General features: G+C 44.6%; 2 protein-coding genes across 2 annotated transcripts in view; one reads left to right on the forward strand and one right to left on the reverse strand.

The window, feature by feature from the left end:
• Positions 1-906: 906 nt before the first annotated feature.
• DIS3 (DIS3 exosome endoribonuclease and 3'-5' exoribonuclease) lies at positions 907-25,387 on the reverse strand. Its single transcript, XM_087726910.1, has 21 exons — positions 25,107-25,387; positions 24,484-24,641; positions 22,151-22,344; positions 20,531-20,604; positions 19,540-19,704; positions 18,323-18,493; positions 16,348-16,461; positions 16,127-16,264; positions 15,486-15,632; positions 15,070-15,186; positions 13,994-14,095; positions 12,901-12,965; positions 12,090-12,174; positions 11,388-11,515; positions 10,321-10,407; positions 9,147-9,303; positions 6,911-7,125; positions 5,276-5,444; positions 4,343-4,501; positions 3,173-3,295; positions 907-1,575 (listed from the first exon to the last, which is right to left on the reverse strand). Exons 1-21 carry the CDS (start codon positions 25,332-25,334, stop codon positions 1,492-1,494), a joined length of 2,880 nt encoding a protein of 959 aa, XP_087583036.1. The 5' UTR covers positions 25,335-25,387; the 3' UTR covers positions 907-1,491.
• Positions 25,388-25,502: 115 nt separating this feature from the next.
• PIBF1 (progesterone immunomodulatory binding factor 1) overlaps positions 25,503-26,113 on the forward strand; it is a 105,473-nt gene continuing 104,862 nt past the window's right edge. Inside the window, exon 1 of the mRNA XM_087726312.1 lies at positions 25,503-25,642. The gene's annotated coding sequence lies outside the window, so the exon portion shown is untranslated. The remainder of the gene's footprint in view (positions 25,643-26,113) is intronic.

The following is a 26,113-nucleotide window of genomic DNA, read 5'->3' on the forward strand; positions in this document are numbered from 1 at the left end:
TATTTTAACAAGTACCTGTAGGGAAACACCCTCTCCTATTAAAACGGTCATCTCAGATTGGGTAGTGCCAAGACAAAATCCAGAGAATGGCTGGATTTATTATTAGTATTATTTTTAGCCTTTACAGGAACTACTGAACACATGCACAGAATCCTAAATCTTTAATCTCTATTTTGAAAATTGCTAGGACATTATATTTCTCGGAGGTGCCTTTTTTTCCCAAGAGGCAACTGGACTTTCTAGTTTTTTTCTGAAGACATTTCGCTTCTCAATCAAGAAGCTTCTTCACATGAAATAAGAAGCGAAATGTCTTTCAAAGAAAAACCAGAAAGGCTAAAGCAGTGTTTCTCAACCTTGGCAACTTGAAGATGTCCGGACTTCAACTCCCAGAATTCCCCAGCCAGCGAATGCTGGCTGGGGAATTCTGGGAGTTGAAGTCCGGACATCTTCAAATTGCCAAGGTTGAGAAACACTGGGCTAAAGGACTCTTGGAAAAAGCATCTCGAAGAACCCTGGTCTGGATGACTGAGCATCTCCATAGAAAAGTTATTTTTTGCTCTATTTCAGCCGTGCTATGGAAAAGCTCTGAGGCTACATGGCGAAGACTCTCTTGTAAGGCACTTTCCCATTTAACTTCACTTTAACTTTTCTTCCTTGGCTGTTTAATCCATCCCTCCTAATTAGCTGGGAACTGGATTTTCTTTACAGCGCTCATTAAGTAAGTTAATTAAGTAACGGGGGATTGGTAATTTTTATCTGTAACGAGAGGTGCAGATTAGAAACCTCGAAGCGCAAATTGTGAATCGGAAGCTTACAACTTTTAACTCTTAATCCTTTGGGGATTATGCTTCTTTCTAATTCATCTCCTGCTCTGCTTGTTTTCTTTTAGAAAGTAGAAGCAGGTGCTCTTCTTAAAATAGCTTTATCTGGCAGTAGCTTCATATCACAAATCACAATCAACATCAAATATCTATACCAAGAAAAAAAAACCTCATTGGAGCCTGGAAAACGTAGACATGAATATGGCTTTTCCTGGCTGCTCTCTGCTTTTGATCTCTGATTGTTATCAATCTATTTATCATTTTCCTTGCACCACATTTTTTTAAAAAACAAAGATAGACCAAGAGACTGAAAAAATGGTTTAAAAGATTTCAGAAACTAGCTTTGTTTTGCTGACAAATTAAAAGGTGCATCCAAATGAAAAAGCTGGAATGCAGTTCTAAATTCACAAAACCTGTATTTACTTTTAATGAACAATATTTTAAAATATTGTGTTCTTTCCTGCTTTTGGAGAAAGACCCAGAAGTTCAGTTTTGGTTGGATTCCTTAATAAGACATAGGAGCACACAGTTGTATTATTTATCGGGTGGTTTTAAAAATGGGCAAATATTAATTATTTTAAAAGTCTTTTCTACAAGTATAAAAAAGATCCTGCTTTTCCTCCCCCCCTCCCCCTGAATATAATTTATCTCCCAACCAAATAACATTAATTCATTTCTTTTTCAGCTTTTTCTTTTTCATTTCTGGTTCTTCATTGCCACTTGACTGTGTAGCATCTCTGGAATATCCTAATATCTGAAAAATAAGAAAATTGTGTTAGATGTAATCAATGAAACAACAATCATTGGGTTTTTCAATAGAATAGAATTCTTTATTGGCCAAGTGATTGGACACACAAGGAATTTGTCTCCTGTGCATAAACTCTCAGCGGGCATACAAGCAACAAAGTGATAAATCGCCATCATAAAAATACATTCATCATAAATACAATACTTAATGATACTCATAGGATACTGAATAAGCAATCAACAGAAATCGTACTAGGAAACTAAATAAAGCAATATAAATAGTCAGGTATAAGCAACAAAGTTATAGTCATAAGAAGATAAGGAAACGGGTAATAGAAAAGATGAGTAGGATAATAGCCTTCTACAATATTGTGGGAATTACCGTATTTTTCAGAGTATAACACGCACCAAGATTTTGAAGAGGCAAATTAAAAAAAAGTTTTTGCACTCTTCAGACCTCCCAAAAATGGTCCGTTTTTCCCGTCCCCGTCCCCCCCAAAAGGGCATGAATAGCCTTAGAGTGCTCCAGAGAGGGGGAGGGCAAAAACGAACAAAAAATGACCCATTTTTTGCAAAAATGGCCCATTGTCAAAAAAAGGCATGCATAGCTTTTAGGAGGCTTATAGAGTGCTCCTGGGGTGGTGGGGAATTGAACAAGAACAGCCCATTTTTTCGCTCATTTCTGCCCTCCCTAGCCCCCAGGAGCACCCTATAAGCCTCCTAAAGGCTCTGCAGGCCATTTTGGTGAAGGGGAGGGCAGGGTTTGGGGAGGGAAAAAAAGTGCTGTATTCAGTGTATAAGACGCATCCAGATTTTCACCCTCTTTTCTGAGGGAAAAAGGTGCGTCTTATACTCTGAAAAATACGGTAGTTGTTTAGGAGAATGTTGGGGGGGGGGGAACTTGTCATTGTGTCTAGTTGTTTTGGCATGCAATGGCTTATGGTGAAGCCATTGAGGAAAGAAGCTGAAACAGTTTATTTCCAGGATGTGAGGGGTCTGTAGATAAAAGTAGCTTATTAACTGATAATAATTAAAACTGAGCCGTGTTGGCACAGTGGTTAGAATGCAGTACTGCAAGTTAACTCTGCCCACAGCCAGGAGTTTGATCCTGACCGGCTCAAGGTCGACTCAGCTTTCCATCCTTCTGAGATCTGTAAAATGGGGACCCAGATTGTTGGGGCCAATAGGCTGACTCTGCAAACCTCTCAGAGAGGGCTGTAAAAGCACTGAAGTGGTATATAAGCCTAAGTGCTATTGCTATTATCGACCAAAGTTTTAAAAGCTCGGGTAAGATGGCCTTTTGAGAAGCCTCTGTAAGCAAAAGCAATAGCAATAGCAGATTTATATACCGCTTCATAGGGCTTTCAGCCCTCTCTAAGCGGTTTACAGAGTCAGCATATTGCCCCCAACAACAATCCGGGTCCTCAGCCTTTAGAACCTCCATTCAAAGTCACAGTCTCTCCGCAAAATCACTCCAATATTCCTTTACAGGACATTTTTGGGTCTACCCTATCGGGCAGGGGTTTACTACAAGGTCCATAAAGAGACCAAAGGCTATTTCCGTGGCTCCTCCACAGTCATCATCTATGTTATCAGGAACCTACCTTGGGCTCCACCAGTGACATCCGGATTTTCTGATGCTGAACGTTGGAAGAATCCAGCACGATGCTCACTTTAACCTTGTCAAAGGTGCAGAAAGTTGTGCCTTCCACGGTGAGGGAAGGAATCTACAGAAAAGAGAGTATTCCGTGTTTTTAGTTTAGGAAGCACTGCAGCTGGTCCTTGTCTTCACAAAAACTGAGCCCAATATTTCTGTTGGTAACCCAGACAGTTGCCAAGGTGAGTTTTGCCCCATTTTATGCCTCATTTTCACAGTTGTTAAGTGAATCACTATGGATGTTGAGTTAGCAACGTGGTTGTGAAAGTGAATCAGGTTTCCCCATCGACTTTGCTTTTCAGAAGGTTGCAAAAAGGGAATCACATAAAACACTCGAGCCAGTTGCCAAGTGTCCAAATTTTGGTCACACAAGGATGCTGCAATGTCACTTTTTCCAATTCCCTTATAAATCACCAAACAAAATATTATAAATCAAGGATTAGATTACAGGTTAACAGAGTTGGAAGGGATCTTGTAGGTCATCTAGTCCAACCCCCCCCCCCCATATCACCAAGATTTTGAAGAGGCAAATTAAAAAAAAACATTTTTGCACTCTGCAGATCTCCCCAAAACATAAATAGCCTTTAAGAAAGTGGGTCTCAACCTTCCTAATGCCGCGATCCTTTAATACAGTTCCTCATGTTGTGGTGACCCCCAACCATAAAAATATTTTATGTTTTCCGTATTTTTTTGAAAATATTTGTTTTCCGATGGTCTTAGGCAACCCCTGTGAAAGGGCCGTTCGACCCCCACCCCCAAAGGGATCCCGACCCACAGGTTGAGAACCACTGCTTTAGGAGGTTTGTAGAGAGTGCTCCTGGGGGGGGGGGGGGCAAGCAAAAAATGGCCCATTTTTTACTCATTTCTGCCCTCCCCAGCCCCCAGGAGCACTCTGGAAGCCTCCTAAAGGCTATGCACGGCCATTTTGTTGAAAGGGGAGGCAAAAAATGCTGTATTCAATGCATAAGATGCACCCAGATTTTCAGCCTCTTTTTTGAGGGAAAAAGGTGTGCCTTTTACTCTGGAAAATACAGTAATCGTCATAGAGCCCTTTGCCATTCTATATTATGCGTTTAAGAAAAAAGTATTTTTTTTTCTTTGCAAAAGAAAGCTGTACCTCATCGTTGAAGACGAGTCTTTCATTTGTCTTGGGCTTTTCTTCAAAGAAAACGGTACCTTCTAAACCGTATTTGGGAATTAGAACCACAATGGCATTCTTCCTGACGAACAGGATGTAGGCCTCTTCACTGACCTCACCCTTGTTTTTGAAAAACAACTGGAGGGAAAAGAAAGTGGAAGCTGTTAATTGCACAAGCCTTGTTGACAATGTCAAAAAAATAAAAATAAAACCTTCCCTTCATAAAATCATTCCTGTATAATAATCATCCATTTCTGGTCCCATCCCTTGAAAATGTTGAATTTACAACAGGGCTGTTGTAGAAAAGATGGGACACACAAGCCAGCTCTTCAGAGAAGAAAATGTTTATTGCGCAGGTTCAGAACGAATGGCCTGAACAATGAGTGAAAGTCAGGAAATTCCTTATATAGTTTATCGCTTTCAGCTAAAGCCATCTGTTAGTTTTGGAAACACCCCTCAAGATTTTGCCCTTGAGTTACAGAAAGTATGTTTACAGGATGTCATAATACATAGATCAGCCAACGGACAGACATAGCATGTATTTTGAGGAACTAACAATATGTGTCTACCAAACAGATTAACAGCCAAGCCAGCAAATAGGCTAAAATAGATGCTTCGCTTCAGCATATTTCATGTGCAGACTTCCTTCTAACCCTTATCTAACCGCACTATGTCCTAAAAGCAAACCTTGCAATTTCTATATGAACAGTTAAAGCTTAATATCATGAAACCCTAATTTGGTTCAGCCTGCCACCTTAGGGCCATCACCAAACTACTTGCCGTTCTGCTAACTGATAACAGATTGGTAGCGATACTGTGAACCAGTGCGCACAAGGGTTGCAAGCCTTGGGATCTGGATTCTAACATTCCAACTTTTTCCAAACATTCTGGGGGCCGAGAAGAGCTGCTCACCTGGGTATGGAAAGCAATGGAAGCCCTCTGAGCGTACTGAGCCATTTTGTGCCGAAAATTGAGATTTTTGCACAAATCTGCCAATTTATGTTTGTCGGTGAGGTCAGGGTAAGTACTGTCCACTCCAATAGCCACAGCCAGGAGTCGGTGTACTATAATATCTGCGTACCTGCAATGAGATAAATAAAAAATTTTCACTGGTCATAACCCACAAATAAATATATTTGGGGGTTTGCGATCGTTTGGGACTTTGTAGCCAAAATAAAATACTTTCTCTTGGGAACCAAGGGCATTCTCACACCTGCTCAGGAGGAGGAGCGATGTCACCAGGCAACCAGACAGCCGTGATTGAACCATGTGACTGATTGTTTGGGGAACGGGAAAAACTTTTACTTTTTCCATATACAAGTGTTTTATTTCCGTTTCATACCATACAATCACATGTATACTGTGCATAACCGGGGCATATACATTGAATAATAAAACTTTTTGCTAAAAAGTTATACCGTGTACGGGCTTTGGGAAGTCGGGGGGAGGGAAGGGAGGTGGGGTTCTAGGGGGAGGGGGGAGGGGGGAAATATAATATGTGTTAGATCTTAAAGTACATGATTGCACTTGTATACTGGGGCTTTTCAATGTTAGTGTAAAAATAGGACGAGCTGAACATAGTGGCAGACAATAGAGGTACACCGAAGGGAGGAGTAGAGTGAAAGAAGGAGGAGGGGTGGAGAGGGTGGGAGAGAGGATTGGAGGTAGGAGAAGGAAGGGAGGGAATGTAAGAGAGAGGAGTGATAGAGGGGGAGGGGAAGTAGGAAGTAGAGAAATAGTAGGAAGGAAGAACTTTTACTTTTAATTGGGTGAAAACCGTGGGAATCTTCAGAGTCGGTTTTCACCAGATCTGTGCCAAAGTGATACATTCAATATAGCTATTCTTTGAGGAATTTTTTTTTTTGCTTGCTATGAGTTTTGCTTGCTATGAGTGTATTACTTCGAACCCTGACACAGCCTCTGTGGCAGAGGCTCTTAAACCTCCATGAATAGAAGCTAAGACAATCGCTAAACTGGAGATCCAGAGTAATTACATATAGCGGGTGACGGGGGTTGGATTTTTTTGGGGTTCATACTGGAATAACTTTTAGAAGGGAGGGGGGAGAATAGGACAACTTCCCTTTCCTGTTTTTGTGTAACCTCAAAATAGCAACTAAATATTCACTGGCAACTGAAGCCACATCGGGATAGCAATAGGACTTAGACTTATATACCGCTTCACAGTGCTTTTACAGCCCTCTCAAAGCAGTCTAGAGTCCGCATATTTACCCCCAACAATCTGGGTCTTTATTTTACCCAACCTCTGAAGGATGGAAGGCCGAGTCAGCCTTGAGCCTGGTGAGAATTGAACTGCCGAACTGCTAGCAGCAGGCAATCAGAAAAAGTAGCCTGCAGTATCCCCTTCTAACCTCAGCGCTAGCACAGATGTTGTTTCGTGGCCTTTGGTAAGGTAACGGAGAGAGACAGGTGGCTAAGAAGCATGGAATATAACTAACTAAATAAAATTACTATCGAGTCAGGCACCAGAAATCCATATAACAGCATCACGTAGGATTTGCTCTGAAGGAAGTCCACAAGCAGCCTTACCTTCTGATTGGAGAGGTGAAGTGCGTATATATGGGTGACGCTAAGCCATAATGGTGGAAGTCAGTGTCCATTCCAGAGCAAAAGTACACGGCTTGCATCATGCAGCGGGTGGCTAAGATGCGCAACAGGGTGTTCAGGTAGGGGAAAGAAGGAGACTCGGCTTTGTCAAGGGAGTCGGCCAGGGATTTTGCAGAATCGGTCTTGATTTCCAAACCCTACAGTGGAAAAAACACAAAATGGGTTTATTTGGATCAACCCACAGGCCATATCAAGGTGGAGTGGTGTGGTGGCCTAGAGGTGGAGCTCCCACCTCACAATCAGGAGGCTGTGCGTTCAATCCTAGGCAGCAGAAGGTACCATATTTTTCCGAGTATAAGATCCTCCAAAGTATAAGACACCTAGCTTTTGGGGAGGAAAACAAGAGGAAAAATCTACCTCTGCCTCCCAGCAATTTGCCTCCTTGCAACAAACAGAAAACAGTAGACAATATACACTTTGTAGTGTTACATTTCAGACTATACTTGTACAGATGCTGTTAAAATTGATGTGCTTTCTGGAAGTAGTTATTCTCTGCTATTTAAAAGAAGATACAATAGCACTGGGCCTCTTCAGATCAAGCATTTATTTTAAATAGCTGCTTCATTTTGTTAAGCTGTCTAGAACAATAATAAAGCAGTCTTTCAAAAATAAGTCTAATAATTTGAACATTCTCTAGGCATTTATAGTTGTTGATTTACTTCCTTGCAGCAAACAGCCTGATTAGCACAAGAAAAAAAAAATCTGCCTCTGCCTCCCAGCAATTTGCTACGTGGAGCAAACAGCAAGTTTCACTGCAATAAGCTATAGTAGGAATTACTATAGCTTATTGCAGCCTCCTTTGCTGCAAGGAGGTAAATTGCTGGGAGGCAGAGGCCAAAGGGTTGAGGCTGGTGGGTTGATGGGGCTACATTCAGTGTCTAAGATGCACCCAAATTTTCACCCTCTTTTAGGGGGGGAAGGGTGCGTCTTATACTCTGAAAAATATGGTATTTTTCTCTTTGGGCACAAAGAGATGTTATCTGCTGCAAACTCTGCATTGGTGATAGGAAGGGCATCTGGCCAGTACACACTCAGTTCCATTCAGTTGCCCCAACGCAAGGGATTACAGGGTCATTAAAATACACACAGACACACACACACAAAATAGGCCATATCAAAGTGCAGAGTTCTAAACCCAAATTATTACTGAAATCCTATAAAAACAATTTAAAATGAAATTGGAATAAAATACAAAAATACCAAATGGGGTTTCACTGTAGTTTGCATAAGTATCCCAAACATTGATGGGGTAATCCAGCAGCAAGAGGCTCGGTTCCTGCACCGCATCGGAGAAAGGCAGCTGTGCCAAGGAAGGTTATGAAACCCAGCACACTTCAAGGCAACAGGTGTCTAATGAACTGGAGCTGGGGTGGGGCAGTAGTTAGAATGCAGGACTGCAGGCTAATTATGCTGACTGCCAGCAGTTCAATCCTGACCAAGCTCAAGGTTGACTCAGCATCCCATCCTTCCAAAGTTCGTAAAACGACCCAGATTGTTGGGGGCAATATGCTGGTTCTGTAAACTGCTTAGAGAGAACTGTAAAGCATTGTGAAGAGATGTATAAATTTAAGTGCTACTGCTAGAGGATCTACTAATTCCGAACAACACTGTCAAACTATTTAGTAAGGCTGTATTACTATTATTCTTCTCATCTTTCCTATTACCTATCTCCTTTTCTGCTTATGACTAAAACTTGGTTGCTTGTATCTTTATGGTTTAGTTTTATTTAGTTTCCTAGTATGATTTATGTTGATTGCTTTTTTAGTATGCTATGACTATCACTAAGTATTGTATCTTATGATTTATGATGAATGTATTTTTATGATGACTATGGTCATGATTTATCACTTATAGCTTTTATGTACACTGAGAGCCTATGCACCAAAGACAAATTCCTTGTGTATCCAATCATACTTTGCCAATAAAGAACTCAATGCAATGCTACCCTACCCTACTCGACTCTCTTCTACCCTAACTGTGCCGTACCTCCTCTAAACTACCTCAAATTTAAGAGAGAAACCTCAATTGATGCAACATTTCTTGATCCCCTTTTACAGGCAGGAAAGGCCACCAAGAATTCAGGGAACCCCCATTCACACATTCAGAGAGCCTTTCATTCCTTTGTCCCACCAGCCGAAGACCTTCTGGAGTGACTTGCCTTAGACTTGGCGGCCTTCACCAGGATGTCGTAATTGGAGGGTGGGGGAGCCGGATGCTTCCTCAGCAAGGCGTGCTCTGAAAATTCCTGGTTGATCTTTTGGGCAACGGAGATGTTAGCCAGCAGCATAAACTCTTCCACCATGGAGTTGGTCTCTCTGCAGAAAGGAAAAGCGGCTCGTAAGACTCCAAGGAAACAGCCAGCCTTGACCTGATGCTTTTGTTGCCCCCAAAGCAGGGGTCGGCAACCTTAAACCCTCAAAGAGCCATTTGGACCCGTTTCCCACAGAAAAGAAAACACCAGGAGCCACAAAACCCTTTCTGTGCCTGACTATTTCCTGAGTGGCCACAGAACTAGCATATGTAGTTGAATTAAACTTTGTTTCCTTCTGAAACTTTTCTTTTCTTGGATTTATCCATGGTGGGCCTACCGGGGGTCAAAACACTCCAAAAATCACATGCCGGTGGGTATCACACATTGGCGGTTGTGACACATATTTTGAGTGACAGGGAGATGCAGCAGAGGGATGAAAGAGCCACATGCGGCTCCAGAGCCGCAGGTTGCTGACCCATGCTCTAAGGGACAGGAACTAAGGGGAGGAACACCGTGGCCCTGTAACTGGACACCACTTCTTTTATGCACTATGGGACAAAACAAACAAGTAAGTGCTACTGAGCTCCAATCAGCGGCACTAATTCCTCCTTTCTCAGAACCTCAGTGGCTCAAGGCCATGCCAATCTCAGGATGCCACCCATGGACAATAACCGAACATGTATATATTCAGTGCTTTGTTATGGATACTCTTCCTCTATCGATCCTGAATAAGTTTAACCAATGGCTGGGCTCACATGTTGTACAATTACATTTCACAATTTTAACCCAGGTTGCGCAACATGTGAGCCCAGCCATTGGGATAAACTTATTCACGATCGAAAGAGGAAGAGTATCCATGCCAAAGCACTGGATATTGCATGCTTGGTTATTGTGACCTGGTTCATGCCTAACATTAAACCATGTTATTACGTCTTCGGCATACTGCGCCAACCTGGACATCACAAAGGAAACGGCATCCTAAAGATTTAGGGGGAAGGAACCTCTGGACCCAACAGACACTCTCTATCTCTCTCTCACACACACACACACACACACATACCCCCAAAAGGCAGGCACTCACTTGAGTTCCTTCGTCTGCAAATCAATCGGATCGTGGGTTTCGCTATCGATGTGGAATCGAACCTCGGGTGAAGAAAGAGTTAAAGCTCTAAAAAGAAGATGAACAAAAGCAAACAAGTTTTTAAAAAAATACAGAATATGGAACCTTGCCATTGTTGTGAAAGGACGCCACTGCCCAATTCTGTAGGATCTATTTTAAGACAGGCCGGCCATTCCCATAACCCTCCTGCCTTCAGAGGACTGGGATATGGATTCGTTCACAAGTGACCCTCTGCTTTGCTAGGCACATTTGTGGCCAAACCCCGAGATGAGCAAAAAGGCTGGAATAGATTCTAGAGAGGAGCTCTTGGTTGGCTACTTCATCTTTTTTCAGAAATCCCCTTAAGGCCAGCCTTTGGGGTCATACACCAAAGACGTGTTTCTCCTTCCAATTGCATCACGGGACATCATCAGTGGCTGGGCCCAGGATGCCTCTCAAGAGCAATTAACTTGTTTCCACTGCTCTAATCACCTTAGAAATGTCCAAAGGGAGCGCTCAGGAAATCTAGTTCTGCATCTGAAAATGTTTCCTTTCCTTTCTTTCCCTTCCCCCTCCTTTTCCTTTCTTTCACTTCCTTTCTCCTTTACTTCCCCTTTCCTTCCATTTCTCCTTTCCTTTCCCTTACTTCCTTCTATTCCTCCTTTACTTTCCTTCCCTTTACCCTGTTTCCCTGAAAATAAGACCTCCCGGATAATAAGTCCAATCGGGCTTTTAAGCACCCTCCCCCAAAAATAAGCCCTCCTGAAAATATTGCAACACAGCAGCAGCCATGAGGTGACCACGCTCGCTGCCTCCTACATCTCAAAAATACTAAGACCTCCCCGAAAATAAGACCAAGTGTTTATTTCGGGGAGTCAAAAGAAAATAAGACCCTGTCTTATTTTCGGGAAAACATGGTACTTCCCCCACCCCTCCCCTTTCTTTTCCTTCCTTTCCTTCTGCTGGCAAATGCCAGTCAGATCCCTGAAGATTGCAATGCATCATGAAAGAAAACCTGTTGTGTGTTACATGCAGCCTGAACTACTTACCCTTTTTCTCGCCGACGTTTCTTAAGGATTTTGGCCAACCTGTTCAGGCCACGGAGACTCGTGGTAATGTCATCCTTCAACGTGGCAGAGTCTATTTTCATTTGGGCCTCCGCATAGGTAAGCGAAGCCTTCAAAGAACAAACAAAGGAAAACAAGGAATATGGGGGGGGAAGGAGGAGAATCTCTAAAAGAAATTGATTTAAATGTGAAAAAAGTCAAACATGAGATTTCTGATATCGGCTTGAGACTTCAGAGCCCGAGGCTGCCTGTTATGTGATTGGAGAAAACAATTTGTGTTATTTGTGTTACACAAATAGATGTTGCTTTATTGTCCGCCAAAACAATCATTATATCAATGGCACAGAAATTTACTGCTTTTTTTTTTTTAAAAAAAGCAAATTAAAAAGATCTGACTCATAAAGAACAATACATAGAAAAAATAACCAAACTTCTTGTCTGGGTCTCTACCCTTCCACAATGATTGGAATGATTTCCTCTTGAGTAAATAATTTCAATTTGTGAAGGGTGTTTTCAGGGTTTTGCAATCTAGATTTGAATGCAGAACATTCCATATTTTTAACTTTATTTTTTTTTAATATATCCACTTTAATGAATGCAGGTTCCTTTCAGAGTTAATCAGAGTCCAAAATCAATTATCTCAGCATCGGATTTTCTAAATGGCCCCCTACCTTTAAACCCTACCTTGGAATTAATGACACTTTTTGTAAATCTAGTCGCCAAGATTTCAGCATTCTGATTCATTTCCCAAATACACGAAAAGGCAAACCTAAGGAAAGGAAGAGAGTTAGTGACAGAAAAGGAAAGCACACCACAAAGTGTTCACTACATTGCTACTACAATGCCTTCTAATCACCAAGCATGGGCTTTGCGGGGGGGTTTGAGCCTGGATCTCTGGGGGCAAATCAGCCACTGGGACTGATGTGTGTGTGTGTGTGTGTATCAGTCTGTCAACGCAGTTAACGAAGCTATTTGAAGCTGTGGTGGCTTAGTGGCGTAGTACTGCAGGCTACTTCTGTTGACTGCCAGCTGCCGGCAGTTCAAATATCACCAGGCTAAAGGTTGACTCAGCCTTCCATCCTTCCAAGGTCGGTAAAATGAGGACCAAAATTCTTGGGGGCAATAGGCTGACTCTGTAAACTGTAAACTGCTTAGAGAGGGCTGTAATATAGCAATAGCAATAGCAGTTAGACTTATGTACCGCTTCATAGGGCTTTCCGCCCTCTCTAAGCAGTTTACAAAGTCAGCATATTGCCCCCAACAATCTGGGTCCTCATTTCACCCACCTCGGAAGGATGGAAGGCTGAGTCAACCTTGAGCCGGTGAGATTTGAACCGCTGAACTGCAGATAACAGTCAGCTGAAGTGGCCTGCAGTACTGCACCCTAACCACTGCGCCACCTCGGCTCTGCGAAGCGGTATATAAGTCTTAAGGGCTATTGCTATTGCTTCCAAACCACAAAAGAATGGGATAATCAACAGCTCCTAACATTTACCTGTCCACATTGGATCTCAGCGAACACAAGTTGGAACTCAGCAGGTCGGGAACCATATCAATTCTCTGCAAGAAACAGAAACGGCGTTGTTGGTCTATGAACACTTCCAGAGTGAGCTGACAGAGCTGGTCAAGGCAAGCACCAAAGGTTCGCCAGGCTTCAAATGTACCGTATTTTTCGGAGAATAAGATGCACATTAGTTTTTTGGGAGGAAAATAAGAAGAAGAAAAAATTCTGCCTCTGCCTACCAGCATCCATCGGTATTCATCTGGCCAGTGTCCTTAGCCAACAACCTGGTCAGCTTCAGCACATTAGCCTGATTTAGCAGGAGCAGTTGACTGGCGGATGGATTGGTTTCTTGGAATACCCCCAATCAGCCGTCCTCAGAGGTGAACTTTAGCAAGAGGTTTGCTGGTTGTGAGCATGCCCACGTGTACTTCGCTCACACGTGTCTCGCTGGGGCTCAAACGCAGCATCAAAAATGCAGCTGAACTGCTCAGGGCACTCCGGTGAGTACAGCGGGCGCAGCACGGAACCAGTCTGACAATGCAGCAGCAGTCCCGGGCTGCTTTTTTGGCCCCCGCGCCTCATGTTTTAAACCTCCAAATGCTCCGTTTCAGACCCATTCAAAGTTGTGGGGACCCCCAAAGCGCATTGCTGCCAATCGCCACCCGAAAACATGATGCACAGAGGCCAAAAACGGGCGTGCAGAGGCCAGAAATGCAATGCGCCGAGGTAGTGATGTGCTCTGACGATCCCCGCAGCAGTGAACGGGTCTGAAACGGAGCGTTCGGAGGTCAAAAATGCGAGGCGCAGAGGCCAAAAATGCAAGGCACGGAGGGGGGGGGGGGTCTGTGGCAATCCCTGCAGCCTGGAACATGTCTGAAACGTGAAGGGTAGGCAGGGCTACCTTTGGTGTATAAGACGCACCCATCTTTTGCGTCTGATACTCTGAAAAATACGGTAGATCCCACCTGTTCAAACAACTGAACCACAAAAGGATAACAGAAGCTTTGTGTCCCAGCTTACTCAAAGAGGTGGGGCAGGAGAGCCAGCTGTGAGCAAGAGAAGGAAAGAACTCTCTGAAATGTACCTTTTCACACAAATACACGGTGGTGCCCCTTTTGGCCGATTCTTGGTCTAGAGCATTTCCTGGTCGGATGAAGTGGCTGACGTCTGCAATGTGCACCCCAACCTAGAGAAACAGAGAGATTCTTTAATGTTTAGGAAAGTTGGCACCTTCTCCTGAATTTCTGACTGTCTCAAGAGCATCATGTGAAGATTATCTTCCTCTGTTTTTCCCAACAGGCCTGGTGGCGCAGCGGTTAGAATTGCACAACTGCAGGTTGACTCTGCCCACTGCCAGGAGTTCGATCCTGACCAGCTCAAGGGTGACTCAGCTTTCCATTTCTTCCGAGGTCATTAAAATGAGGATTCAGTGAGTTGGGGGAAATATGCTGATATTTGACAACCTCCCAGATATTTACGAAGAATGCTGTAAAGCAAGTGTCCCTGATCCCAAGGCCACGGACTGGCCCTGGGCTGCAAACTGGGAGGAACTGGGCTGTACAAGCAAGCAAAACCCCATCCACGCACACCCTGGGATGCAGGCACAGCATGAAACCATGCTGCCCTGGTCCACGGAAAAACCACTCTCCATGGAACTGGGCCACAAAGCCCAAAGGTTTAGGGGCCACTACCATAAAGCACTATGCAGCGGTATATACTGTATTTTTCAGACTATAAGACGCACCTAGATTTACAGAAGGGAAACAAGAAAAAAAAATTGGCCTCAGCACATCGCGTTTTTGCCCTCCCTAGTCCCCAGAAGCATTCTGAAGTGCCTCCCATTTTGGTTTCTGGGAGCCGGGGAGGATGAAAGCGTGACGCATGGAGGGTTCGGGAAGCCAAAAACAGGCCCGTATTCGGTCTATAAGGCGCACCGAAATTTTCACCCACTTTTTTGGAGGGAGGGGGGCAGTGCATCTTATAGTCTGAAAAATACGGTAAGTCTAAACGCTATAGCTATTCCTTCCAGGCCTATCCCACTTTCTAGCCATGATGTTTTTGCTCCTTCACTGCAGGCAGAAATCAGGATGCTCAAGAAGAGCTCCATAAAAGGATGAAAACGCAGACTGGCCTTTCAAAGACCCATGAAAAAACCCTTGCCTCCAGATTTCCGTTTTCCAGCTCCCTGCAGTGCAACGCATCGTCGATATCGGTACACCCAGGAGGATCCACGCTGCACACACACAGTTGCCTCAAATCCTCTCTCTGCTTCATATCCTGAAATTTCATTTTCAACGACAACAGAAAAAGAAACTCATGTCATTGGTGAAAGTCCTGTGAAAAACCGCCAAGGCTCGCTAACACAGATTAGGTTCAGTTGAAGGCCTCTTCTGTCTCCCTTAAACCGACAGACTAATTTTGGGGCACCTTAAAAGTCTGGCAGAGACATTCTCATATACAGACAGTCCTCGACCTACGACCACAAATGAGCCCGGAATTTCTGTGACTAAGCGGAACAAAACTAAACTTTTATGGGCAATGACAAAGGTTTACTTGCAAGGATAATGTGCCCCTACCTCATCACTGATGCTCCAGGGCATCTGGGGTAGGAAACTAAGAACCGCTTGAGAGAAGGGCTGATGAGGAACGTCATGTTCAAGTAGCAAGACTTCGGTCTCCGTCTCCTTATCGCCAGCTGCTCCCAATTTTTTTACAAAATGTCCCTAAACCAATGCACAATTTGATCAGCACTATGAGAAACATCAGATTTTTTTGGGGGGGTGGGGGGGGGGGTGGGACGACGACACACAGAATAATAAAGATAATTGGCAGAACAGATTGTGGCCCGCCAAGGGAGCTGGCAGCAGATTCGGACAGTGAGGACGTTGGGGAGAAACACGAGCCACTCCAGGAGTCTGGGGAAGGCTCTGATAAGGGCTCTGTGTCAGAGGCAGAGAGGGGGCCAGAGCCATATGCCAGGATCAGCTGCCTTCGGAGTCAGACATCAGTGAGGCAGATGAACAGTTGGAGCCTGTTCCCAGTGTGTGCATGCACAGAGCTGCCAGGAGAATGGAACAGCTAAAGAACAGGGGTTGACGGGAGTAAGGCCACAGGTGGATGGTGAATGGCCCCTCCCAGACGAAATAAAAGAGGCGCAAAAGGGGAGTTTGCAGGAGACAATTAGTTTGTTACACACTATGTTTCATTCCTGACTTACATTAGGATACCGGGATGTTTTAGGCCACCCATCAATAGCCACAATGATTCTTTGCCCTTCGAGGATAGAAGCCTGCCTGGTTTCTATACGTATTCGAGGTATTCTTCGTTCAGCTGGCGTGAATAAATGCCGCCTGGCCTGGCAAGGAACAAGGACAATGGCTTTTATTACAATTAAGAACATAGTCACCAAATCAAGGGTGCGATCTTCTTTGTGCCTACCTCTTTAATGTGTGATTTAGACAGCATGCCACAATACGGCCTCCAGTTCCTTTTGATAATCCCCACAACTTTGCCTGTGGGTCGTAGCATGGCCGTGTTCACTGAAGTCTTCGGCTAAGGGTTTAAGAACACATAGCTGCAATTGAGACTCATGTGGACAAACAAGCCGTTGAATCAGCTACAAGTCTATATCCACCTTCCAATCTCCAGTTGTAAGAAATGGTGTACCCAGCCCTTGTAACATCTGCACACTATTCAGGCTGGTCAACAACAGTTGAAAAATGCCAAAACACACTTATGAAAAGGGACTTCAAGGAAAAGCAGGAAGGCAGAACAGATGAGACATATCGTTGTTATTGCTTTTTGGAGCGGATGTTCGATGACAATCAAATACTATTTTAATTCATGGGAAAGCCCCTCTGCTTTGTGCCTGCCGCTAAACAGGCTTCAATCGTAGCCTGAATACAACAGAAAAGCTTTACAAGGTATTTCCCAGCATCTCTCGCGTAAGGCTGGCTTTGGGGATTCCTTCAACCCGCAAGGAACCAACCCATCTGCCTTCCATAGCAGGAAAAGCAAAAACTCTAGGTCAGCAAGGCCATTATGACATCATCGGTTATATTTACGTGCATCTTAGAACCTAGGTCCTCCAGAGCCTGCAATAAAGCTGGTTGTGTGGATTTAGCACTAGGCAACCTTAGGAGTTTAGTGGGAATTTCTGCTCTGGCCAGAAAAAAATAAAAATGCAAATGGTTTCTGGCCTTCATAGTTGTCAAACTGACTGGACTGTATGTAGCACGAGGTGGACTTCAAGCAGTCAAGCCTTCACAATAATTTGTGAGAATCCTGAGTGTTTGCTGTTGTTCAACAGTGGAAATTAATAAACTTCCACCGTCTTCTGGTCTGCTCTCAGTTTCTTGGGCTTCACAAGTTCTAAAGCAGGCCAAGCCAGACTGCAGAACACCCTGGGAATAAGACTGGCCCTAGAGAGACTCGGATTCAAGTCCTCCCTCGGCCGTGGAAGCTGATTCGGACAGTGAGGAGGTTGGGGAGGAACATGGGCCAGTCCTGGAGTCTGGGGAGTCTCTGATGAGGGCTCTGTGTCGGAGGCAGAGATGGGGCAAGAGCCGCATGCCAGTTATCAGCTGCCTTCAGAGTCAGACATCAGTGAGGCAGATGAACAACTGGAGCCTGTTCCCAGTGTGCGCATGCACAGAGCTGCCAGGAGAATGGAACAGCTAAAGAACAGGGGTCGACTTGGGAGTAAGGCCACAGGTGGATGGTGAATGGACCCTCCCAGAGGGAATAAAAGAGGGGAGAAAAGGGAGTGGAGTTTGCAGGAGACAATTAAGTTTGCCTAATTGGTTTGTGACTCTGGAGACTCCTTGCCAAGTTTTGCAGATATTGGCATGTCAGCTCTCCAAACCAGATAAGGTCTGTGACTGTAAATCCTCCCTTGAAAGACTTTGCTTGATGTGAATGAGCAGAATTTATAGTAAGTTAATAAAAGGGGTTTTTCTTGGGACCAGGAGTTTGCTTCATGCTCTTGGAAGGCCTGGGTCAGAACAGAAGCTCCTGAAGGGAGGGCAGGACTTAAAAGAAATGAAGCCCCAACAGCCTGCGCTTTTGCTCAACAGTGAAGGGACTCAGGGCAGAAAACATCCTGCAGAAAAAGCACAGCTCCAACTTCTCCGTGAAACAGAACTCAAGAAGCTTCTTGGAAGCGTTGAACGTCTTCAAAAAAAATCAGAAAGTCCGGTTGCCCCTTGGAAAAAAAAAGCACGCAAAAGCTAGATCTTTGCTTTTGGGGAGGAAAGGCTCCTAGGGCAGAATTTTGTCCCATTTCAAAAGAGGCAATACTTCTTCGCAGACTGACAACAAATGGACAATTCCCTAATCTCTGAACCCAGCCACCAGTGTACAATTTTCCTTGCACAAAGGTAAAAGGAAAGCACAGAAACCCAAAACACCATACCTTGTTTTGATCTTCCTCCTCTTTTTCAGTATCCTCTTCTTCATTCTTGGTCTCATCGTCAAGCAGAACCACAGAAGATGGAGCAGTCCAGGCATCCTTGGACAGCAACTCCACGGCTACGATATCCTCATGCACAGCACGATTTAAGTGTTTCAGCCCTTGTATTATTATCTTAATGGGAAGTAAACAATCGGATTTAGATACCTAAAGCCATGCAGGTGGTCAACTTACAACGACAATTGAACCCCCCAGTTTCTGCTGGCAAGCGAAACGTTTTTGTTAAGTAAATTCTCCCCCATTTTATGAACATTTCTTCCTACAGTTGTTAAGCGAATCACTGCAGTTGTTCAGTTAGTAACACTGTTGTTAAGCGAATCTGGCTTCTCCACGGACTCTGCTTGCCAGGTCGCAAAAGGGGATAATTTAACTCCGAAACACTGCACCCATCATAAATATGAGTCAGTTGCCAAGCATCCGAAGTTTGATCTCGTGACCATGAGGATGCTGGAATGGGCCTAAGTGTGAAAAACGGTACTAAGTAACTTTTTTTCAGTGTCGCTGTAACTTTGAACGATCACTAAATAAATTGTAACTTGAGAACTTACAGTATTTGGAGAGACATACAAAAGAGTTGTGTTCCCAAAGTTCTAAGCTAAAGAAACACCCAATGGTCCATTAATGTGGATTAATATTAAAGATGACCCACTATATTTAAAACAAAAATCAGAGTTTCAGAGCAGCTCTTTTGGGAGGTATAACTAACTTAGGAAGTTAGTGGCGGCACAGTGGTTAGAATACAGTATTGCAGGCTAATTCTGCCAAATGTCAGCAGTTCGATCCTGACCGGCTCAAGGTTGACTCAGCATTCTATCCCTCCAAGGTCGGTGAAAGGAGGACCCTGATTGGTGGGGACAATATGCCTACTCTGTAAACCACTTAGAGAGGGCTGGAAGGCACTATAAAGCAGTATATAAGTCTAAGTGCTGTTGCTATTAAGAAGTCTTTAATCTAGAAATCAAGGTCAGCAGGTAGAGATAGTAAGATGCCAACAAATTCCACCTGATCTTTAACCTCTCACAGAAATGCATATCTTCGGTGCCCACTGTACTGTCCATTCCAACATACAGGAGTTCAGAGAAGGCGATCCCTGCGATTCCCACACAGTTTTTCATTTCCTAGTCAAGAATTTCCACAGCCAATCAATATATCAAACCAACCTCTCTTTCTTGGTCGTTGCCGTGAATCCAAACTGTGGCTTCCAAGTAATTGTCTCTGCTGGCTCTGAAGGTGCCCTGAAGGTAAAGGCCGGATTTAATGCCCTGCTGCAGTTTGCTGAGCGGGAGATGCTCCGGGAAAATGATCTTGCTGCTTTCAATTTCATTCTGTAAGAGAGATTTACACACCAAATGTCCCTTGCACTGTTGCAACTAATAAATGCATTTCGAGAATGCATTTCAGCCCCTCGGACTGGAGGTCTGATTCAGCTGCTCTCTTTCCACACAGGAGAAGGCAACATGGCAATTTCAGTCTCCTTATAGACCTTACTGCCAAAATTCAGGAAAACGTTGTGGCCAGTCAGCGGATCCGGCAGTAGATTCGGACAGTGGGGAGGTTGGGGAGGAACATGGCCCAGTCCTAGAGTCTGGGGAAGGCACTGACAAGTGCTCTGCATCAAAGGCAGAGATGGGGCCAGGACTGTCTGACAGTTATCAGCTGCCTTTGGAGTCAAAGATCAGTGGTGCAGAAGAACAGCTGGAGCCTGTTCCCAGTGTGCGCATGCGACAGGAGACAGGGACAGCTAAGGAACAAGGGCCGACTCGGGAGTAAAGGCACAGGTGGACGGTGAATGGCCCCTCCCATAGGGAATAAAGAGGAGCAAAAGGGGAGGGGAGTTTGCAGGAGACAATTCATTCAATTCATTAGGGTGACAATCTGCTTGTGACTCTCAGAGACTCCTTGCCAAGTATTTTCTGGTACGGCGTTGGGTTTGGAAGATATCGGCCTGGCAGCTCTCCAAGCCTGATAAGGTCTGTGGTTGCAAATTCACCCTTGAAAGACTGTTTGCCGGGACTTTGCTGGAGGTGAATGAGAGGAATTCACATTAGCTTAATAAAAAGGGGTTTTGTTGGGACGAGAAGTTTGCTTGATTTTTGTGAAGCCTAGGTCAGAACAGAGAGCAAAAAATAACACTGGAAGTTGAAAACATACCTCTTCATCATTTAGGCAGGCAAGGCGATCCATAAGCTCGGGATAGCCAGTTAGGCTCTTTACATACTCTTCGCCTTAAAAAAAAAAAGCCCCAAATTTGCACTTTGAGAAAACTACAGAGATTCTCAGTCATCCAGGTCAAGATTGCTCCAAAGGTGCTTTTTTTCAGGAGGCAACAAGACTTTCCTATTTTTTTCTTTTGAAGATGTTTCGGTTCTCATCCAAGAAGCTTCTTCAGCTCTGACGTTGCAGCTGTCTGCAAGGAATATAAATCCTTCCATTCCCCACCGTCCTGTCAGAGCTGAAAAAACTTCTTGGATGAGAAGTGAAACCTCTTCAAAAGAAAAAAAAACAAGAAAGTCCAGTTGGCTTTTTTTTTGGGGGGGGGGAAGCACCTTTGGGGCACCTTGAGAAACGAAGATCATGTATGCAGCAGGAAGTTCTCCTTCAGGGAGAACAGACAGCTGTGGGGAACAAATGAGGTACCAGCACACATTTTTCACTCAAAAGAATGAATGTATGGAAAGTTTATTTTAAAAAAATTAAAAAAGGAGTAGACACTACAAAGATAGGCCAAAGGAGGAGCAATTCTGGTTCCCAGAATTCTTGGTAGCATTTTAAGCCCCAGAGGAAGAATTGCTCGGCCATCCCTGAGAAGGAAATTGCCAGAGGAAGGCAAGCTTCGCCAGATGTAGCTGAGCCCTTCGGAGGTTCTTAGAAAACAATCCATAGTGTAACCTTCCCGTGGTTCGCCCATGAGGCCAATGTGGAGAAAAGACACAGACACGAACTTTCTCGGGATGGAGCGACCCAGATTGGGGGTCTGAGAGCCCCTTTTATTGAGATAGGACAAAGGCAGGAGGAGCAATAGCATGTGCTTAAAAACAGCCTGTAAAAGTACTATTTCTAATCTACTGCTCAGAGAAGTTTTGTCTCGTGGCACGACAAAACCGCGGTAGACTAAAGCGCACCCGATTAAAGCGCGTACCTGACGTCATCAGCAGCGCGACAAATACGACCGCGGAGAAAAAAGGGCGCTTTAAAAAGCGCTTTTAAAGCAAGCTGATTCACGTAAAGGTAAGGGTTAGGTTTAGGTTTAGGGTTAGGTTAAGCGTTAGGGTTAGGTTAAGGGTTAGCATTAGGTTTAGGGTTAGGTTAAGGGTTAGGTTTAGGGTTAGGTTAAGCGTTAGGGTTAGGTTAAGGGTTAGCGTTAGGTTTAGGGTTAGGTTAAGGGTTAGGTTTAGGGTTAGGTTTGGGGGGGTTAGGGTAAGGTTTTCACGTTAATTTTAACTTTACCGCTCACAGCGTGATGTTTTCGTCGCGCTGTGATGATGTCAGGTACGCGCTTTCGTCGAGCGCGCTTTAGTCTACCGCGGTTTTGTGGTGGAACCGTTCTGTCTATATATGGCCAAATCCTGGACGTCATTGGTAGGGCACATCTCAGAATGTTATGTTATGCACTATCAGGATGTTATGGCGTTTTAGGAGTTTGTTTTCTCCTGTGTGGTTCAGCGTGGCTCTGCATGCCCTGGTATGAACTGGGCCATGGGTGACCGCTACGCCTACACAAGGAACTATATTACAACACATAGCCAGGAAAAGTCAGAAGGTTGGACTTACAGGTAAATGTGGTTATTCCATCCTCTACAGCTTTCTCTTTATTTTTGCGGTCATTTGTGAGCAAGATGACCAGGATGCTTTCTTCCCCTTGTGATTTTCTCAAGTGTTCCTGATACCACTTGGCTGCTACCCGAATGGCTCGGTCGTTGCGGTCGTTTGCATTTTCTCCTCGTTCTTGTTCTATGTAGGTGTCCCTGGAAACGGAAACCCAGGGGGAGTTTTAGAAGTGAAAACCGTGCCTGGATTTCATTTTGTATCTGTTTCTGTAAACTCCGTGCCCCCTACCCGCCTCACTGACCAAGGCTACTGAAAGCATTAAGATGGTTTTAAGAGTGCTTATAAATTGCATTCTGGATAAAAATATGGTGGATTATGCAAAATATTTTTTAAAAGAAGATAAAATTTACCCCGCAGTTATTCTTGTTAGGTATAACTACTGATTGTACTACTATAGAGACTAACTTGATTTTGTACTTAATAACGGCAGCAAGACTGTTGGTGGCGCAATACTGGAAGAAGGGAGATTTGCCTACTATTCAAGAATGGACGTTAAAAGTAACAAACTTACAAACTCTTTGTTTTTCTTTTTTTTCTTTTTTTTTATATAGTAAATACCCTGTATATAAATGATTGCAAATGGAATGTGAAAATTGAATAAAATATTTTATGAAAAAAAAAAAAAAAGTAACAAACTTAGCAGAGATGGCTAAAATATCAGCATATCTAAAGGATCATTCAGATGTGAAATATAAACTGGAATGGAGAAGATGGATTGACTATATTCAAAATAAATACGGGACTAAGAAATTCCAGGTAGTTTATGACTGAAAAGGCGAGGAATGATATAATCTGTTTAGAGTTAGCCCAACAAAGAGGAGTTGAAGCACAAATGAAAGAGGATACTAACTTTTTTTTAGTTCATTTTAAAATATGTTTGTTAAAGATTTATACCCTGTATTTGCTCTGGGAAGTCGGGGGAGGGGGGAACGTTGAAAGGGGGTTGGGTTTGGGTGGGGAGGGTGGGGGAGGGAAATATTTGTAAAAGCTTTTTTAAAAATTTTCAATAAAAAAGAGTGCTTATAAATTGTGGGAGAACCAAATCCAAAGGTTACATGTAATTTAACATTTTATGTAACATTTTCAATTTAATGTAACACTTAATGCACCAGTATATCCAAATAATCAAATTGGCACCGGTTCCTAGGGTTTTAATGCCACTGGGGCATTTTCACAGCTGATGAAAATCTAGCAGAGTTTGAATGTTTGAAATAATCCCATGAGTCAGAAATTCCAAATCAAAAGTCAAATGTATGCACTTGAAAAAAAACACCTAAAGGTAAAGGTTCCCCTTGACATATGTGCTAATCATTTCCGAATCTAGGGGGCAGTGCTCATCTCCGTTTCAATGCCAAAGAGCCAGCGCTGTCCGAAGACATCTCCGTGGTCATGTGGCCGGCATGACTAAACGTCGAAGGCGCACAGAACACTATTATTTTCCCACTAAAGGTGGTTCCTATTTTTCTACTTGCATTTTTTACGTGCTTTCAAACTCCTAGGTTGGCAGAAGCTGGGACAAGTAATGGGAGCTCACTTCGTTTTGCGGCGCTAGGGATTTGAACTACTGAACTGCCAAATGTCTTAACCACTGAGCCCCAGCGTCCCTCGAGAAGAAACTGCTGGGTTCTAATAAAAAATATTGTAATAACACATTAACCGAATAGCAGATTTCATGAACTACAGATCTGTGGACCAGCAACAAAAAAAGATGGGAAGCATTCAAAACATCTGTGCCAGCCAATGCAGATCAAGCAATTGCAGAAATTGGGCATTAAGCTGGCAATTTTATGTCATTTCATTTCATAAAAATAAAAAAGAGTAGAATAAAAAGAAAGGCAGATCCTCCTAATTCCCAATGAGATAGCAAGATAGCTTTCCATCGTGCAAAGATGGCAAGATCATATGGAATAAAATGAAAAGCATTATTCACAGGTGCGGTAGCCATAAGAAAGGTGTCAAGAGGGAGGTCTGGCCCATAACTCTACTTTCACACTATAACTGAGCAGCTGCTTTCCAGCAAATGGTTTCGAGCAGATGAGAAGTTTAGGATCAAAGAAAGGATTCCATGTATCTCTAAACCAAGGTTTAGAGAAACCAAACTTTCTCAACCTCTGGGGTTTTTAAGAGGGTAGACACCAACTTCCAAAATCCTCCAAGCAGCCCAGATACAGGATTCTGGGAGTTTGACGTCCATCCCTCTTAAAGGCCCAGAGGTTGAGAAACCGTGTTGTAGTGTGAGAGGTAAGGTTTGGTAGCATCAAGCTGGCGAGACCCACTTGTGATGCTCATTGGTGAAGGCGTAGAAGTGCTTCTCGGGGGCAGCAATGGCGTCCTTGATGCGCCCGTAGACGGCTGCGCTGCGCTTCCGCACCTCCTGCAGGACTGTCTGAGGGACGATGGCGTTCCCAATGGCTGCATCTTCCAGCACGTCGATCTGTGAAGGAGGAGGAGGAAGAAAGAGCAGGGAAGATAAGGACAGAGTAAAGAAGAGGAGGAGGAAGGAGGGAAGAGGACGACGGAAGAAGGAAGAGAAGGAAGGAAAAAGAGGAGTGTGGAGGAAAAGGAAGGAAGAAGAGGTGGAGAAAGGAGGAGAAAAAGGAGGGAGGAGGAGGAAGAAGAGGAGGAAGAGGAGGAGAAAGGGGAAAGGAGAGAAGAGGAGGAGAAAAAGAGAAAAGAAAGAAAGAGGAAGGAGGAAGAGAGAAGAGGAGGGAGAGGGGGAGGAAAAGGAAGCAAAAGGAGGAGGAAGAGGAGGAAGGAAAAGGAAGGAAGAGGATGGAGAGGAAGAAAGAGGAGGAAGGAAGAAGATAAGAAAGGATGAGAAGGGAGGAAGACGTCGTCAACCTGGGAAAGGAGGCCACGCGTAGAAGCCCTCCGAGGGAAATGCCGCCTCCAGCCGCACCTGGTGCAGCACCACGTTGGTGTCCAAGAGCAGATAGTGGGGCCGCGGGGCGAGCGGGCTGGCGGGGGAGTTTGGGGAGGCCTCGAGGCCGCGCTGGGGGGCCTCCCCGCCGCAGAGCGGGCAGCCCGGCACCCCGCAGGCCACGTCGTCGCGCAGGTAGTGCTCGCGGACCACCTTGAGGACTGAGCCGCCGCGCGTGCGCTTCAGGAAGGAGCGCGAGGTCAACATCGTCTCGCCGGGAACCCCGCCGTTCGAACGGGAGCCTGCCCGCCGGAAAAAGAAGAGCGCCGCTTCCGCTTCCGGCCGCTCTACCCACCCTCTCGACGGCGGGCCGGCTGCGCGCGTTGTGTTGCCATGGCCGCGACGCGGAGGGGGAGAGGAGGAGGCGGCGCCGGCTCTCGCGCCTGCGCAGTCCAGCCTGCCGGTTGTTCTCCGGCCGAGCGGGAGTCTTCGCCCTCCGCCGAGTGGAGGAAGGGCAGTGCCGTAAGTCGCCTTTCGTGGACCGGGACGGGCGTCTCGATTGAGAAATCGAACAGGTAAGCCTGACCGGACAGAAAGGCGAAAGCTCCCTCTTCCCGCACGCTGTCTCCCCAATCCGTTTAGCCAGAGTTCCTTATTTAACGGACTCCATGAGTCCGTTAAATCCGAAGATAGTCATTGGAGATGCTTTGAACTCATCCCTGCTTTTGGGCATATGACCGATCGCCTAAATCTGACCTAGATTTGCCAGTGGTGCCATAGGTTTGACCCAGTGGGCTACCCCATTGTGCCTGAGCCTTTCCAAAAGGGAGGGAGGGGGCAAAGTGTTCATAAACCTGAGCCTTAACCATGGTTTGTGGCTCTAAAGATTGCTTTGCTTTGCTGCTCTAACGGTAATATGTTTGTGAACAATGTGACCTATACGGGTTGTCCTCGACTTACAGCGCTTCACTTAGTGACCGTTTGAAGTGACAATGCAGTGAATATTGCATGTTTGGTTTTTGTCCAAGGAATTTTGGGAATAATCC

The sequence above is a fragment of the Thamnophis sirtalis genome, unplaced genomic scaffold (assembly GCF_051295495.1).
Source record: "Thamnophis sirtalis isolate CommonGarterSnake01/CBP01778 unplaced genomic scaffold, rThaSir2_p1.2 scaffold_12, whole genome shotgun sequence".
In the NCBI taxonomy this organism is placed as follows: domain Eukaryota; kingdom Metazoa; phylum Chordata; class Lepidosauria; order Squamata; family Natricidae; genus Thamnophis; species Thamnophis sirtalis.

Coding starts and splice junctions, on each gene's coding strand:
- DIS3 (XM_087726910.1), bottom strand. CDS start 25,334: ATGTTGACCTCGCGCTCCTTCCTGAAGCGCACGCGCGGCGGCTCAGTC. Junction 16,462..18,322: donor AGGAGGAAGATCAAAACAAG/GTATGGTGTTTT, acceptor TTAAACCCTTAG/CCGAAGACTTCAGTGAACAC. Junction 9,304..10,320: donor TTGCAGACGAAGGAACTCAA/GTGAGTGCCTGC, acceptor TCCTTTCTGCAG/AGAGACCAACTCCATGGTGG.